Source organism: Oryctolagus cuniculus, chromosome 13, assembly GCF_964237555.1.
Source record: "Oryctolagus cuniculus chromosome 13, mOryCun1.1, whole genome shotgun sequence".
NCBI classification, from domain to species: Eukaryota; Metazoa; Chordata; class Mammalia; order Lagomorpha; family Leporidae; genus Oryctolagus; species Oryctolagus cuniculus.
This window is the reverse complement of record NC_091444.1, coordinates 19705410-19721189: the sequence shown is the minus strand read 5'-3', so window position 1 is coordinate 19721189 and position 15780 is coordinate 19705410. Positions and strand designations below refer to the sequence as shown.

The following is a 15780-nucleotide window of genomic DNA, read 5'->3' as shown; positions in this document are numbered from 1 at the left end:
GCAGGCCGTATAAAATGCCAGCTTAAGAGTGAGCCTGCTGTGGGTCTGTTGAATTTTGAGTCCTGACTGTGGTTGCCTTGGCAGGGCCAGACCACATGATTTCGGGGGCCTTGTACTACGCGTGGGCCAGCCTTCCCCACCCCTGCGTTAGGTCTCCTCAGGGGAGCAATGAGATCAGCGCGAGCCTCCCGTGCCCTCTCGAAGGCTGCTGCCTTGTCCTCTGCCCACCGTCTAGATACAGTCACCCCACATACAGTGTCACACACACGCTACCTACAGTCACACCACAAACAGCCACACACCCCACACACAGTGTCACACACATCCTACCTACAGTCACACCAATACAGTGTCACACACACTACCTACAGTCACACCACAAACAGCCACACACCCCACATACAGTGTCACACTCACCTACAGTCACCCCACATACAGTGTCACACACACACTACCTACAATCACACCACAAACAGCCACACACCCCACATACAGTGTCACACTCATCCTACAGTCACCCCACATACAGTGTCATACATCCTACCTACATTCACCCCACATACAGTGTCACACACATCCTACCTACAGTCACCCCACATATAGTGTCACACACATCCTACATACAGCCACACACTCCATATAACAGTGTCACACCCCACATATAGCCACACCACATACAGCCACACACCCCATGTATAGTGTCATACACAACCTACATACAGTCACCCCACGTACAGCGTCACACACATCCTACATACAGCCATCCCACATATAGCATCACACACATCCTACATACAGCCACCCCACATACAGCGTCACACACATCCTACATACAGTCACCCCACATACAGCCACACACCCCACGTATAGTATCATATACAACCTACATACAGTCACACTACATACAGTGTCACACGCATCCTACATACAGTCACCCCACATACAGCGTCACACACATCCTACATACAGTCACCCCACATACAGTGTCACACATATCCTACATGCAGCCACACCACACACAGCCACACACCCCACGTATAGTGTCATACACAACCTACATACAGTCACACCATAGTGTCACACACATCCTACATACAGTCACACACCCCACATACAGTGTCACACACCCCACATACAGTGTCACACACATCCTACATACAGTCACCCCCCACACAGCCACATACCCCACATACAGTGTCACACACATCCTACATACAGCCATACCACATACAGCCACATACCCCACATACAGTGTCACACACATCCTCATAGTCACCCCACATATAGTGTCACACAATCCTACAGTCACATCACATACAGCATCACACACATCCTACATACAGTCACACCACAAACAGCCACACACCCCACATACAGTGTCACACACATCCTACATACATTCACCCCCACATACAGCCACACACCCCACATACAGTGTCACACCACATTAGTCAACCCACATACAGCTACAGTGTCACACCACATACAGTCACCCAACATACAACCACACATCCTACATACATTCACACTACATAGCCACACACCCCACATACAGTGTCACATACATCCTACATACAGTTATGCACACACAGTCACATACAGTCACATACACCCCACATATGCACACCCTACATATAGTCATACACACATCCTACATATAGTCATACACACACACCACATAATTGCACACCCCACATATTCTCACATGCTCACCCACGCAGTCGCACACACATATCCAGCCACACGTACCACACACACACACACACACACACGGAATCTCTAAGAAGATGGGGTCAGACTTGAGCTGCATCCTTACAGAAGACGTGACTGACAGCTGACTGTATGTGAGAGGCAGAGAGACAGACAGACAGCTCCCATCCACGGCTTCCCCGCTTAGATGCCTGCCATGCTGATGCCGAGCCAGGAACTCAGTGCAGGCCTCCCACGTGAGTGGCAGGAATCCAACTACTTGAGCCATCACCTTCCTCCCAGGGTGCACATTAGCAGGAAGCTGGAGTCCGGAGCCGGAGCTGGGAATTCAGCTCCAGGTGCCCCGACGGGGCTGCAGATGTCCCCGCTGGCTTCTTAGCCCGCAGGCCAAACCCCACCCCCACCCCCACCCCCGTTGACCTTCACAAAGACTCAACCTCCTATTGTAAGTGCTCTTTGGAAAACACAGGAAGAAAACCTCCCAGCTGGGCTACAGAGGTAGAAAAATGAGATCTAGGGAAGGGTCTTAAAGTCACAGACCCTGCCGACGGGCGGGTGCCCTGGGCCCGTCCCAGCACTCCCGAGCAAGGCTGCATTTGGGCTGTTGCCTAGGAGGGCTGAAAGGAAGACAGTGTGGCTCCAGCCGAGCCTGAAGAGACCCTGGAAGACAACACAGGGGGCCCTGAACTGTGACCCAGGGAGCTCCCCTCATTCGTTCCTACCCCAGAAGCTTTCCCCGCACAGTTCCCTGCGCCTCTGCTGCCGTCTCCTGCAGACGAATGGAGTTAGAGAGACACAGCCAAGTTCACCGCCAGCCACATTCGCTTTTGGATCCTCCCACACTGGAACCAGCCAGGGAGATGAGGGCGTTTCTGGTTGATCCGGTTGGCCCAGCCCCTGTCCCATTTCATTTGGCAAATACAGTGCCCCCTCCTCCCGTTCCTGCCATCCTTGAAATTCGAAGATAAGGGTTGGAGCACCGTGTCCCCGTGTCCCTTTAACCCTGCATGCCCGTCCTGGTCTCCCTGCCGTGCCCCGGCGTCCCTGGGGGGGGCACAGATGCTGCCCATGCAGCTCTGGAAACTCGTTCTCGCCAAAAGGTGGCAGGGGTCAGGGTCAGGGACCTCCCAGCCGGGGAGCAGCCGTTTCATGCAGCTCAGCTGTTGGGGGAGCGGCCTTCCCTGCCACCTGTGTGGTCTCTGTCCACAGTAGTGTGAGGAACGGGGCCAGGGGCTCGGAGATGACAGCCTTGGCCAATGGAGGAACCCACGGCAGTCGGAAAGGCTGCAGCAGGTCCCGGCGGCCCTGGTCCTGAGATAGTCCCAGGCTGCTGGAGGCCCCAGGGGGCGCTGCCCTTTCCCGGTCTCCTGGGAAGCACGCCCGGTGGGTGCCGGGGGGCGCCCCGTGCCGCGCTGAGTGTGGGTCCTCCCTTCCTCCCTGTGCTGCAGATGAGTGAGAGCGAGACACTCATCAGTATGGTGAACCGCATGGTGGAGAACTCCTCCCCCAGGGCCCAAGTCTTCATGCAAGTAAGACCCTGGCCCGGCAGCATGGTCCCCGCCAGCGCCATCCCAGCTGCTTGTGCATGGTCGGGCCGCCCACTGGCACGGGGCTCATATGCCACGCCCCAGCCCCCAGAGACGGGCACAGCCTGCTCTTCCTGCCGCGGTTCCGCCGGACCACATCCATCCCTTCATGTCCATGGGTAACCCGTGGCCCATTCCCCAAGCCATCAAAATAGCCAGCATCCACACCTCATGCCGTGCTGGGGGTGCAAATGGACATTGAAGCATCTGGGACTTGCATTGTGTGTTCACTTGCTCACACGTCACTGGGACTCTGGGCATGAGGGGTGTGACGTAGAGCCAATCGGTTCCCCGGATGTCCAGTGCGGCAGCCAGCAGACGTGTCACTGCGGCCTGGCAGAGACATCCTGAGTCTTGCCGCTCCTGGTGTAGGTGCAGCCCTGTGACCGTGCTCCGTCTGCTGGGGCAGTGGATCCCCAAGTGTCCCAGTCTCATTCCTGCCATCCTCCGCGTCCGCTCCCCACACACAGCTGTGGGGTTGCTGATGTCCTCGTGGTGGTTCCCAGGGAGCCATGGGGAGTTCAGCGGGGACCCCAGCATGTGGGGTGGGGAAGTGCAGAGCATGGGCTGAGCGGAGTCCTGATCCGCCCAGAACCAGCCTGGCGCTGGGGGGATGGGGTCCAGGCGGGGTCATCGCCAGCTTCCACACCAGGCAACACGAGTTAGCGCAGGTCCCCGGAGTGGATGCCAGCACAGGAGACAGACCGCGATCCGTGTGTGTGACAGCACCTTTCCCGTCCCCACGGCAGTAACCCCCCAACCTCGTGTTCCCGCAGGTCCCTCCGTACCCAGAAGTATTCCGGGACGGCCTCCACACCTTCAAGCTGAACGAGCAAGACACAGACGTAAGCTCGGCTCTCCCAGCTCCCTCTGCTCCAGCCTCTTAATGTCCCCCTCCCATGCCATCCTTGTCCGTCTCTGCTCCCAGAAGCACCTGGTACCCTTGCCTCCCGTCCCCTCTCCCCACGAGGCCGCACTCTGCCTGCCTCCTCCCACCACGTTCTTTTCACACTGGCCTGTGTATTTCTCCACGAGCGCTAGTCCACAGCAGGGGCATCTGCTTATAACAGGAAGGCAGAGCCGCCGGGACGTGAGTCGGTCAGCGTGCTCCGTGCCCAGCGTGGCCCGAGTCCCTGCCAGTGACTTGAAAGAATGTGGCCCCCGGCCCTGCCCTTGGGGAGGTGCCAGGCAGCAGGAGGTGGCCACACGGGCCTCCTGTACTGCAGAGGAGCAGAGGTTCTACCGACTGCAGAGACGCGAGGCCGTGTGGGCTGGCGGGTCGGGATCAGGCAGTAGCCTGTGAGCTGGGCTTTGATGTCGAAAGGCCCGGAGCACGAGACTTGGCGCTGTGGGAGGGGAGTGGAGGAATGTCCCGAGTAGAAGTGTGGACGTGGAGAGCGCGAGTCTGCCCAGGAGAGGAGCTTGGCCTAAGCTGGTCCTCCCCGTCACCTGCCCGGCGGATCTGCCCAGCCGGCCTCGGAGGGACCCCAGAGTCACCATCCTAGGAGCCTGGAGGGGAGAGGGGAAAGGGGAGACTGGGGCCTGGGGATGGGAGAGCCGAGAGGGGCACCGAGGGGCCAGTCTGCCGGGCATTGCCTTCTGTTTGCTCTGCCGCCTGCCACCCTCTGTCTTCAGCTGAGGCCGCGTCACCCCTTGCGAATTATAGCTCCCAGGATGGTGGGGGGTGAGGGGCTTGGTTCCCAGCCCCCTGCCCTGCCAACCAGACCCACTTCCTTGAAGCATAATCATGCCTTCCCTCCCAAGCTGGAGGCCCATCCTCGCTGCTGGGGGGCTCCACGGTCAAGGTGACAGCCCAGGGGTCCTGGGCAAGGGGAAGGAGGCAGAATGCAGAGGTCCCGCCACCCCTCTCGGGTCCCCATCAGACATCCTTCATCCCCTTCTTCCCCTCCCCCTCCCCTCTGGGCCCTTAGAAGCTGCTGGGCAAACTGTGCGAGCAGAACAAGGTGGTGCGCGAGCAGGACCGGCTGGTGCAGCAGCTCCGGGCGGAGAAGGTGAGACCCGGCGGCGCCGAGAAGGCGGGGTGTTGCCGAGAGCTGTGGGAGCTTGGTCCTGCTTCCGTCCTGGCTCCGGGGGACCGCGGGCCGTGGCCAGCGTGTGCGGGCGTCCTTACCAAGCTGCCCTCTGGAGACCAGAGAGGGGCTCTCCAGCCCACTCCCGCCATCCCCGGCCTTCCTGCAGGAGAGCTTGGAAAGTGCCTTGATGGGGACCCACCAGGAGCTGGAGATGTTCGGCAGCCAGCCCGCCTACCCGGAGAAGCTGCTGCACAAGAAAGAGTCGCTGCAGAACCAGCTCATCAACATCCGGGTGGAGCTGTCTCAGGCGACCACGGTAACCCGGGCAGCGGGGTCTCTGCGCCCTCTACCGGCCAGCCGGAGAGCTCCCCCACCCCACCCACACGGTAACCCGGGCAGCGGGGTCTCTGCGCCCTCTGCCGGCCAGCCGGAGAGCTCCCCCACCCCACCCACACGGTAACCCGGGCAGCGGGGTCTCTGCGCCCTCTACCGGCCAGCCGGAGAGCTCCCCCACCCCACCCACACGGTAACCCGGGCAGCGGGGTCTCTGCGCCCTCTGCCGGCCAGCCGGAGAGCTCCCCCACCCCACCCACACGCACGCAAGCCGTGCTGTCCCAGTCCAGATGCTCCTCCTGCCTGGCCGGAGCACAGAGGCCTTCACACTGCCGTGCACGCGGCTGCACGGCTACCCGGCAGCCCCTGCTCCCACAAACAGGACGCCCACAGGACAGCCTGACGCCGAGGGCCGCGGCCTTTTCTGCCGCTCAGACACCTCGGCCGCCTGCTCTGTCCTCTCCCTTGCAGAAGCCGGCACTGACACCCGCCCCGGTCCTTTCCCCGGGGACCCAGAGCAGGTCCTCCAGGGCAGACCTTGTGCATGTTGGTGGCCAGCAGCCCTGGCCACAGCCCCAGGGAACTGTGGGCGGCCAGGAGGAGAATCTCACCTGCAGGGAACACACACCCTGCCCCGGGCGCCCTGCTGCCTGCTCTGGCTCCTCCTCCAGGCTGGGGAGAGTGGGAGACGGGGAGCCACGTGTCCCCCCTTCACCTGTGCCCTGCCCGGAGAGGAGTCTGTTTTCCCTGTCTTCCATTTGCAGCGGGAGGTGCAGCACCTCCTGCACAGCTGGGCTTTGGCTGTCGTCAGCATGTCTGAGCCGGTGCCTCTGTCCCCTGACCTTAGGGGCCCTGCTGTGGCCAGGGCGGCCTTCCCAGTAAACCCCTTCCCCACAGGCCCTGACGAACAGCACCGTGGAGTATGAGAACCTCGAGTCGGCGGTGTCTGCCCTGCACGACGGCCTCTGGGAGCAGCTCAATTTGGACCCGCAGGTGAAGGAGGGCCCTGAGCGGGCGGGGCTGTCCCTGTCCTGCGGTCTCTCGGCCTTCGCGGCTTCCTCTCTCTCACTTCGACAAACCCAGAGACGTAAGAGCAGGAGAGCAGGGGTCGGTCCTGGACAAGAGAGGAGGATCAGACAGTTGACGGCAGAGTGAGGCTTCAGGACGGAGGTGGTGTGGGGTTCTCCAGTTCCACCAGCCCACGGGCAGACACTGAAGCCGAAGCATGGGAGCCTTAGAGGGGACGTCAGGTGCTTCGTGATAGTGAGGATTTTTTTTTAAGATTTATTTATTTATTTATTTGAGAGAGAGAGAGAGAGAGAGGTCTTCCATCCTCTGGTTCATCCCCCCAGATGTCTGCAACGGCCAGAGCTGTGCCGATCTGAAGCCAGGAGCCAGGAGCTTCTTCCAGGTCTCTCATGCAAGTGCAGGGGTCTGAGAACTTGGGCCATCTTCCACTGCTTTCCCAGGCCATAGCAGAGAGCTGGATTGGAAGTGGAGCATCCAGGACTCAAACTGGCACCCATATGGGATGCCAGCACAGCAGACCGGGGCTTTAACCCACTATGCCACAGCGCTGGCCCCACGACAGCAAGGATTTTAACAGCAGACATGTGACGTGGGCATTTGGTGCAGCGTTCCGTCGCCACTTGGGATGCCCACACCCTGTGTCGGAGTCCCTGGGTTTGAATCCCGCCTCTGCTTCCAAGCCAGCTTCCTGCCAGTGCACATCTGGGGAGGCAGCAGGTAACAGCTTCAGTGCTGGGTCCCAGCCACCCATGTGGGAGACCCAGGCTGAGTTCCTGGATCCTGGCTCCTGCCCGGCCCAATGCCTGTTGTGGGATTTGGGAGATCTTTCTTCTCTCTCTCTCTACCCCAAATAAATAAACAACTTTGTTTTAAAATGTTGAAAGCAGACATGTACATATAAATATCTCTCGTGACCCCGGAGCAGTTTGCACGGGGCTGGGTTAGACACAGTCTGCGCGGAGGCAGGAGGATGGACCTAGTGGCCTTGGGGAGTTCCGATCTTCCCTCTTTCTCTGCCCCGCCCTCCTCAGCCCTGGCATGCGCCGCGGCGGTGCTGCAAGCTTCCCCCATTGCCCTGCTTTTCCCTCGCTGCCGGTCGGGCAGGCGCACGTGAGACCCTCTGACCCAAGGGACATAAATCGCACCTCACTGCTCAGGCACGCCTCACTCTGAACACGACCGTTTTAGGGGGTGGGGGAGGTCACAGCACCAGCTTTGGAGTCCCATGGGTTCTTGTTCAGACGGTGGTCACGCTGCTCACGCGGGCCCGAGTCTTCACCACCACTTGCCGCGCAGGTCTGTTGTGCAGCTAAAATGAGTTGGTGTGTGCAAAGTGCTTAGCGCCGTGCCTGGTACTGAGGCTGCTTTCTGTCAGTGTGTGAGCTGTCACGAGCAGAACCCATGTTACACGTGGGGCCACCAAAGGGCTGTTTGGAAGCAAGAGAAAAAGTCAACTGCCCGCTCTTGCCCCCTGGGACCACCGACCCCAATCTCCCCCGGACAAACTCAGGAGGCCAGGGCCACCTCCTTGTGCAGTTCTAGGATGCTGTTTAGAGAGGTTGACGAGGCAGACTGCCCATGGGAACGGTGCCTGCTCGGAGGTGCGTGTGTGCTTGTGTGTGTGTGCACATGTGTGTGTGCATGCATGTAGGAGGTGCATGTGTGTGCACATGTGTGTGCTTGTGTGTGCATGTGTGTAGGAGGCGTGTATGCTTGTGTGTGCATGTGGGAGGTGTGTATGCTTGTTGTATGTGTGCATGTGTGTGCATGCATGTAGAAGGTGCATGTGTGTGCTTGTGTGTGTGCATGTAGGAGGTGCATGTGTATTCATGCATGTAGGAGGTGTGTATGCTTGTTGTATGTGTGCATGTGTGTTCTTGCATGCGTGCATGTAGGTGGTGCACATGTGTGCATGTGTGTATGCATGTAGGAGGTGTTTGCTCATGTGTATGTGTGCATGTGTGTGCATGTATGTAGGAGGTGCATGTGTGTATGTGTGTGCGTGCATGTAGGAGGTATGTGTGCTTGTGTGCATACGTACGTGCTTACATGTGTGCATGCATGCATGTAGAACATGTGTGTGATTGTGTGTGCATGCATGTAGGAGGTGTGTGTATGTGTGCACATATGTAGGAGGTATGTGTGTGCATGTGTTTATGTAGGAGTTGTATGTGTGTGCATGCATGTAGGAGGTGTGTGTGTGTGTGCATGTAGGAAGTACATGTGTGTGCATGTTGTGTGTGTGCATCCAGGGCTCCTGCCCTCTGTGGGTCCACAGGGCTGCCGGTTCAGGGGTGTGCAGGCTGAGCGGAGGGCTGGCCGCTCCTCGTGGCTTCTCCTTTGACTCTCTGTGACGCTTCCAGAATGAGGCGCTTTCGCGGCAAATCCAGAAGGAGATCTGGCGGATCCAGGACGTCATGGAGGGGCTGCGGAAGAACAACCCGTCCCGGGGCACGGACACCGCCAAGCACAGGGGTGGGTGTGGCCCTGCCAGCCGCCGGGCTCCGCCCTTCCCCAGGGATGCTCCAGCATTTCTGGCCCCCGTCCCTTTTCTGCCAGCTCACACCAGGCTCAGGGCCGCTCAGGACCTTCTCAGGGCTCCAGACTCCTCCTGGGCCCTTGGGTGGATGTGGGCTCCCTATGCCCTGCAGGATGGACCAGGAGGCCACTGAGGGACACTGCTGACCTGGCCACTCTAGAATATTCCCCAGGAAAGGTCAAAGAGCACCTGAGTCCCCCCAGCTCCCCAGCGTGTGGACACACAGGTGGTCTGACCCCACCTAGTGGCTCCTTGAGTCCTGGGACCCCAGGCTGGCTCGCGCCAAGCCCTTGGAAGCCGTGGTGTCATCTCCATCCACCCCCTCCCCTGCCTGCCACCCCTCTAAGCACCAGCCTGTGGCTCCCGCACATGCAGTGAGTCCCTTGGCAGGCCCAGTGGCCCCAAGAGCCATATCCCATAGCCCTGGCTAGGTTGCTCCCACCCTTCTCCTCCCCTCATCTCTCTCCCCTTCTTTTCTCCCAAGGAGGACTCGGCCCCTCGGCCACCTACAGCTCCAACAGCCCCGCCAGCCCTCTCAGCTCCGCCAGCCTCACCAGCCCCCTGAGCCCCTTTTCCCTGGTGTCTGGCTCCCAGGGGTCCCCCACCAAGCCCAGCTCCAACGAGGTAAGCTGAGAAAACTGAGCTGAAGGTGAGGGGGTGAGCGGGAGCCTCTCTCCGCTGTGACGCAGAGTTCAGGGTCACACCTGGGGAAGCTGCGTCTTCCGGGGCCCTGGATCAAGGGAGCCACTCTCACCCCAGCCCCGTGGCCTGCCTCCACGGTCCCCTCTACCTGCCCCGGGCTCCTTCCGTCCTCTTGAGCTCCCTCTGAGGAAGTCTCTCGCTAGCACCGGGGCAGTTAGCAAAGGTAGCCGGGCGCTTGCCAGGAGCCAGAATCCCAGAGGACTCGGGGCAAGAGGGTCGAGGTGGGCATGGGGGCGCCTTTCCCAGACAGCGCGCTGGGCTCTCCTGTGGGCCGGGGATGGGACAGGCCCTCTCTGGAGGAGACGTGTGCGTGCCCAGCAGTGAGCAAGCCGCAGCCGCGGAGCACGGAGGCGTGGGTCTCAGGATGGATCCCAGCGAGGGGAGGGGGCCAGAGGGGAACGCGGGGAAGAGGGGCGAGCTGGACTGAGCCCAGCCTGGAGGTGCACAGCGAGGAGAGGCCTTCCCGGAGAACTGGGGGCCGCGGGCGTGGGGCGGGGGCTCCTCTGCCCAGGCCAGGGTGGGCTGTCCCAGGCTCACCCCTCCCATGGTGGCGTTGCCGTCTGCCTCCTCTAACGCTCTGTTCTCCTGCTCTCACAGTGACCGCTCTACTCTTCCTAACGCTCTGGCCTCTCTCTGCCTCAGGAACCTGGCCCGCCTCGGCCGCCCCTCCCCAAAGCCTACGTCCCCCTGGAGTCCCCTCCAACCGTCCCTCCACTCCCTAGTGAGAGCCGCTTCTGGCCCTACCCCAACTCCCCTTCCTGGCACCGCAGTGGCGAGACAGCCAGGGGTCAGGTACCTGGCACCCCGGGGCCCTGGCGGGGGGTGAGTGGGAGAACGGGCAGAGGGCCAGGCGAGGGGGCGAGGGACGCCGCCGCAGGGGTTTCCCTGTGCGTCTTCTCCAAGTGCAGTCTCTACTGCGCCCTCGGCCCTGGACGCCGGAACAAGGGGAGGAGTGGCCGGGCAGTCTCATGGGCCACCTTGACACTTGTGCTCCTTCTGGTTGTTGGGAAATGAGTTCTGCCCACTCCAGGCCGGTGGGCAGCCAGTGGTCGCAGGTGCTGGACTGGGCCCCTCTCCGCCCCCAGGACCCTCCGGTGGAAGTCCAGGGAGTCCCCTGCCAGGGTCATGAGATCCCGTCCTGTCCTGTCCTCGCCTCAGGCCCTCGTGCCCCCAGAGCTCTGTCTGCCTCTGCTTTTCTTGTGCTGTCTGTGGGCTCCGCAAGCCCCTGCAGCCTAAGGACCCAGGGCCGTTTCTCTCCTGCTCTGTCTCCCTCTCTTGCCTGGGCCCCCAGCCCGGACCCAGGAGATGTGCTGGTGGGCTTGGAAGAGGGCGTGCGGTGAGTAGGCACCGGGAAGCGGCGAGCCTGCCGTGGAATCTGCAGGACGCTGGTGGTGCGCCTGGGGCGCTGGGCAGAGCAGCTGCATGCCCTGTGGTTGACAGATGAGGAGACCAATGGGACTTGGCCATGCCGTCTGCTTGGGTGGAGCTGGCGTTCCTGCCCTCTGGCCTGCAAGTCTGCAGCTACATGGGGGAGTGGGTGGCCCAGGTGGCGTCTGAGGCCGCTTCTAGCCCCATGGTTGTACAAGCCCATGAGCTGAGTGCACTCTTCATGCCCAGAATCCTGGTCCAAGGCCCAAAGTCTCAGGTGCCCAGAATCCCAGGTTGGATTCTAAGAGACCCATGGCCCCATAGCGCCCTCCTCTGGCCGTTCCTGGCCTTGCTGCTTCAGGCTGGCAGGATAGAGTGGCCTCTCTGTCCACTGAAGCCCTCCTGGAGGCCGTGAGCCCTCCTTCCCCAGGATGGCCCAGCACGGGGTGGCCTCGGGCTGCGTGTGCGGGAGGCTCTGGTACGTCCCTGCACGCATCCCAGCCGGCCCGTGTAGAATCTGCCTGTTCCCTGTTCCCTGTGTCTGAGCACCAGCCGCTGCGAGACAAGGCAGCATCGCTGGGCCCCCGTTCCCGCAGCCACGGCAGCATCAGCCACGTTCTCTTCCTTTCTCCTCAGGGCCAGACAAGCTACGAGCAGAGCAAGAAAGACCCTCTCCAGGTGTCGCCCCTGGACGCCCCCAGAGACATCAGCCTGGTGCCCACCAGGCAAGAGGTGGAGGCAGAAAACCAGGCAGCACTCAACAAAGGTACTTCCTGGCCGGGCCTCCTGAGACTGAGGGGCAGTGAGGAGCCCTGGGGGCTGATCCTGGGACGGTGGGACGGAGCCCTCGGTGAGAAGTGGGCTCCCTGCCTGACGGCTCCCTCTCCTGCAGTCGGCATTGTGCCCCCGCGGACGAAGTCGCCCGCCGACGAGGAGGTGACCCCATCGGCCGTGGTCAGGAGGACGGCCAGCGGGCTCAGCAATGGCCTGTCCTCTCGGGTGAGTGCACGCTGCAGGCTCAGGGCCCCTGTTGTGCTGCGAGCTGAGCCCAGCAGAGCCCGGGGCCCACCCATCAGCCAGCTGTTGAAGCAATGGGGCCAGGGGAGGGAGGGAGGGAGACCCAGCAGGGGACGGGGCGAGAGCGTCTCCAGAGAGACACATGCACGTGACAGAGCGAGAGCGTGGACGCTGCTGCCGCGCATGCGCTGGTGAAAGGAGCGGGCGGGAGGGCAGCGGTCAGAGTGAGCCAGCTGGCCCGAGGCTGGTGCTCGGCGCTGCCGTCGGCCGGGAGACCAGGTGGCGGGGAACACACACACACACTTCCGCCAAGTTGTGGAGGCCGGGAGTCGAGATCACAGCGGCCGAGGGTTGACTTGCTTGGAGGCGCAGGGAGACTCCGTGCCCGCTCCTGGCTGGCCGTGGCACTCCCCACCTTACCGGCTTCCCTCCAACCTCTGCCCGCGTCGCCACACCACCCTGCCCCCTTGTGCTCCCCTTGTCTGTAGGAGAACACCCCTCACTGGATCTGGGGCCCCCAACTCACCACGAGCTCACCGGGAGCTTCTGGCTCTGGTCACATCTGCAGACCTCTTTCCAAATGTGGTTACAGACGCAGGGCGGGGGGCTAGGACCGGAGCGTATCTTTTGGGGGCTGCTGTCCAGCAGCTACATTCCACCCTCTGATCCCCAAAATTTTGTGCCCATTCCACTTGCAAAACTGCATACATCATTCCTGCGTCCCCCAAAGTCTCGGTCTATGCCAGCACCAACTCCAAGCCTGAAGTACCCAAGTATCACAAACTCAGAGCCCCAGATCCATCACCGCCTCACTGCCCCCAGGTCCGTGTGAGATCTCCGACTTCTTGGGGCAAAATTCCACTCCGCTGTATCACTGGAAAATCACCTAATCTGAAATACACAACTGGGACAAATATCAGATGCCATTTCTGTCACCAAAAAGGAGAAATTGGAAGAAATAAAGAGGTTGGCAGTCCTCAGCAGTGGCATACTAGGCTAAGCCTCCACCTGCAGCATGCCACACAGACACCGGTTCGAATCCTGGCTGCCCCACTTCTGATCCAGCTTGCTGCTATGGCCTGAGAAAGCAGCAGAAGGTGGCCCAAGTGCCTGGGCCCCTGCACCCACGTGGGAGACCTGGAAGAAGCTCCTGGCTTTGGGTTGGCCCAGCTCCAGCTATTGCAGCCATTTGGGGAGTGAACCAGCAAATGGAAGACCTCTTTCTCTCTGTAACTCTACTTCTCAAATAAATAAGTAAATCTTTAAAAAGTTAGAGAAAGAGGCCGGCACCGCGGCTCAATAGGCTAATCCTCCACCTTGCGGCGCCGGCACACCGGGTTCTAGTCCCGGTCGGGGTGCCAGATTCTGTCCCGGTTGCCCCTCTTCCAGGCCAGTCCTCTGCTGTGGCCAGGGAGTGCAGTGGAGGATGGCCCAAGTCCTTGAGCCCTGCACCCCATGGGAGACCAGGAGAAGCACCTGGCTCCTGCCATCAGATCAGTGCAGTGCGCCGGCCACAGTGGCCATTGGAGGGTGAACCAACGGTAAAAAAGGAAGACCTTTCTCTCTGTCTCTCTCTCTCGCTGTCTACTCTGCCTGTCAAAAAAAAAAAAAAAAAAAAAAAAAAAAAAAAAAAAAAAAGTTAGAGAAAGAGGGAGATACAGAGAGAGAAATCTTCCATCTGTTGATTCACTCCCCAAATGGCAGCAAATAGCTGGGCCAGGCTGAAGCCAGGAGCCAGGAGCTTCTTCCAGGTCTCCCACATGAGTGCAGGGGCCCAAGGACTTGGGCCATCTTCTGCTTTCTCAGGCACATTAGCAGAGAGCTGATTGGAAGTAGAGCAGGTGGGACTGGAACCAGTACCCATATGGGATGCCGGCACTGCAGGAGGAGGCTTTACCCATTACGCCACAGAGCCAGCCCCACCATTAGCTTTCAAGGCCTGCAATAATCTGTGATTTGGTCTCCTCCCCTCTGGGTCCAGGAGGCTCCCCAGCCCCACCCCTAAGTGTTGCCCCCCTGGTCTCTGCCTCTGCAACCTTTGCTGTGGTCTCAGAATCACTGTTCCTTTTTGGTAGCCAAATAGAGCTATTAGCCTATTGTAAGATCCCTGAAGCCTGACACTTTTAAAAATCATTTCCTCTCTACCTGTCCCGTTCATCAGAAGCTGGCGGTATTTTTGCTGATACGACATCTCACAAACCGTGCAGGTCTCCTGTGTATTTGAACAAACCTGTATCTGTTTCTTAGTTCCGAGACTTGTGATTGGCTCTGTGAGTCCCACACCTCACCTCTCCAGCGAGATGGTGGCCATCCTCCACGCCCTCTCCGGGGCACACTTTTCCAACAGCGGAATGTCCTGTCCACGCCCCCTTTGTGAATCCGGCAGGCTGAGAACCCCCCCAAGTGATACTTAGTAGCTTCTTCCTCTCCTGTGCTGCTCTAAGTACAAAGAAAAACAAGGGCGCACCTTCAACACAGGCTTGGAAATCTCAGCTGCACACCCACATTCTGCTGTCCCCTCAATGGCTGAGCCACCTGCTGCCACTTAACACAGATGGCCTTTGCTCCACTTTTTGGTAATATGGTCCTCAGTTCTTCTGAGACCTCAGTCCAAAGCCTCCTTCCCCCCTTTTTAAGATTTTGTTTATTTACTTGAAAGAATTACAGAGAGGCAGAGAGCGAGAGAGGTCTTCCATCCGCTGGTTCACTCCCCAAATAGCAGCAACGGCCAGGGTTGTGCTGATCTGAAGCCAGGAGCCAGGAGCTTCTTCCGGGTCTCCCACGTGGGTGCAGGGGCCCAAGGACTTGGACCATCTTCCACTGCTTTCCCAGGCCATAGCAGAGAGCTGGATTGTTTGTGGGGCAGCCAGGACTCGAACTGGTGCCCATAGGGGATGCTGGCACTGCAGGTGGCAGCTTTACCTTCTGTGCCACAGTGCTGGCCCCCAAAACACCTTTAACAGCCACTTTTCCACCAACGTTTGGCTCGTGGGGATTCTGAATCGCACGTGCAGGCTCTGAGACCGTGGCAGCTTTCTCCGCTGTATTCTTCACTGTCTCTCGGCACCGCCAGAATCATCTTTAAATCCCAACTTGCTGTCCATCATCTCTTCCAAGGAATCTGGGCTTTTTCTGTCCTGCCCCTCGCCGTTCTTCCAGCCCCTACTCATTACCCAGTTCCAAGGTCTCTTCTACGCTTTCCAGTGCTGGTTGAGACATTGCCCTTTCCCGGTACCAAGATCTGTGTTAGTTTGCTGGGACTGCAGTGACAGACGACCACAGCCTCATACAGCAAGCACTGATTCTCCCAAGGTGTGGCGGCCGGAAGTCCAGAACCAGGGAGTTAGCAGGGGTGGCTCCCTTTGGAGGCTCTGGGGGAGGAGCGAGTCGGTGCCTTCTCCTAGCTCATGACCACTGCAGGCAGTGCCTGGCCCTCATCCCCGTGTAGACAAATCTCCCCCTT

General features: G+C 59.8%; 1 protein-coding gene across 33 annotated transcripts in view; it reads left to right on the top strand.

Annotated features, from left to right (window-relative positions):
- The window catches only part of PLEKHA6 (pleckstrin homology domain containing A6), a 146026-nt gene that overhangs the window by 115043 nt on the left and 15203 nt on the right, over nt 1-15780 (top strand). For 26 of the 33 annotated variants that reach the window (XR_007909866.2, XR_007909867.2, XR_007909865.2 and 23 more), the window contains 10 exons: nt 3159-3239; nt 4073-4141; nt 5228-5308; nt 5496-5645; nt 6560-6655; nt 9055-9166; nt 9715-9854; nt 10575-10724; nt 11937-12066; nt 12193-12299. Coding sequence is in view for 30 of the 33 variants with exons in the window: in XM_051821166.2 (XP_051677126.1) it covers nt 3159-3239; nt 4073-4141; nt 5228-5308; nt 5496-5645; nt 6560-6655; nt 9055-9166; nt 9715-9854; nt 10575-10724; nt 11937-12066; nt 12193-12299 (1116 nt within the window). In the remaining 3 variants the exon portion in view is untranslated. The remainder of the gene's footprint in view (nt 1-3158; nt 3240-4072; nt 4142-5227; nt 5309-5495; nt 5646-6559; nt 6656-9054; nt 9167-9714; nt 9855-10574; nt 10725-11936; nt 12067-12192; nt 12300-15780) is intronic. The other 7 variants (XM_051821177.2, XM_051821171.2, XM_051821180.2 and 4 more) reach the window with 3 other exon arrangements.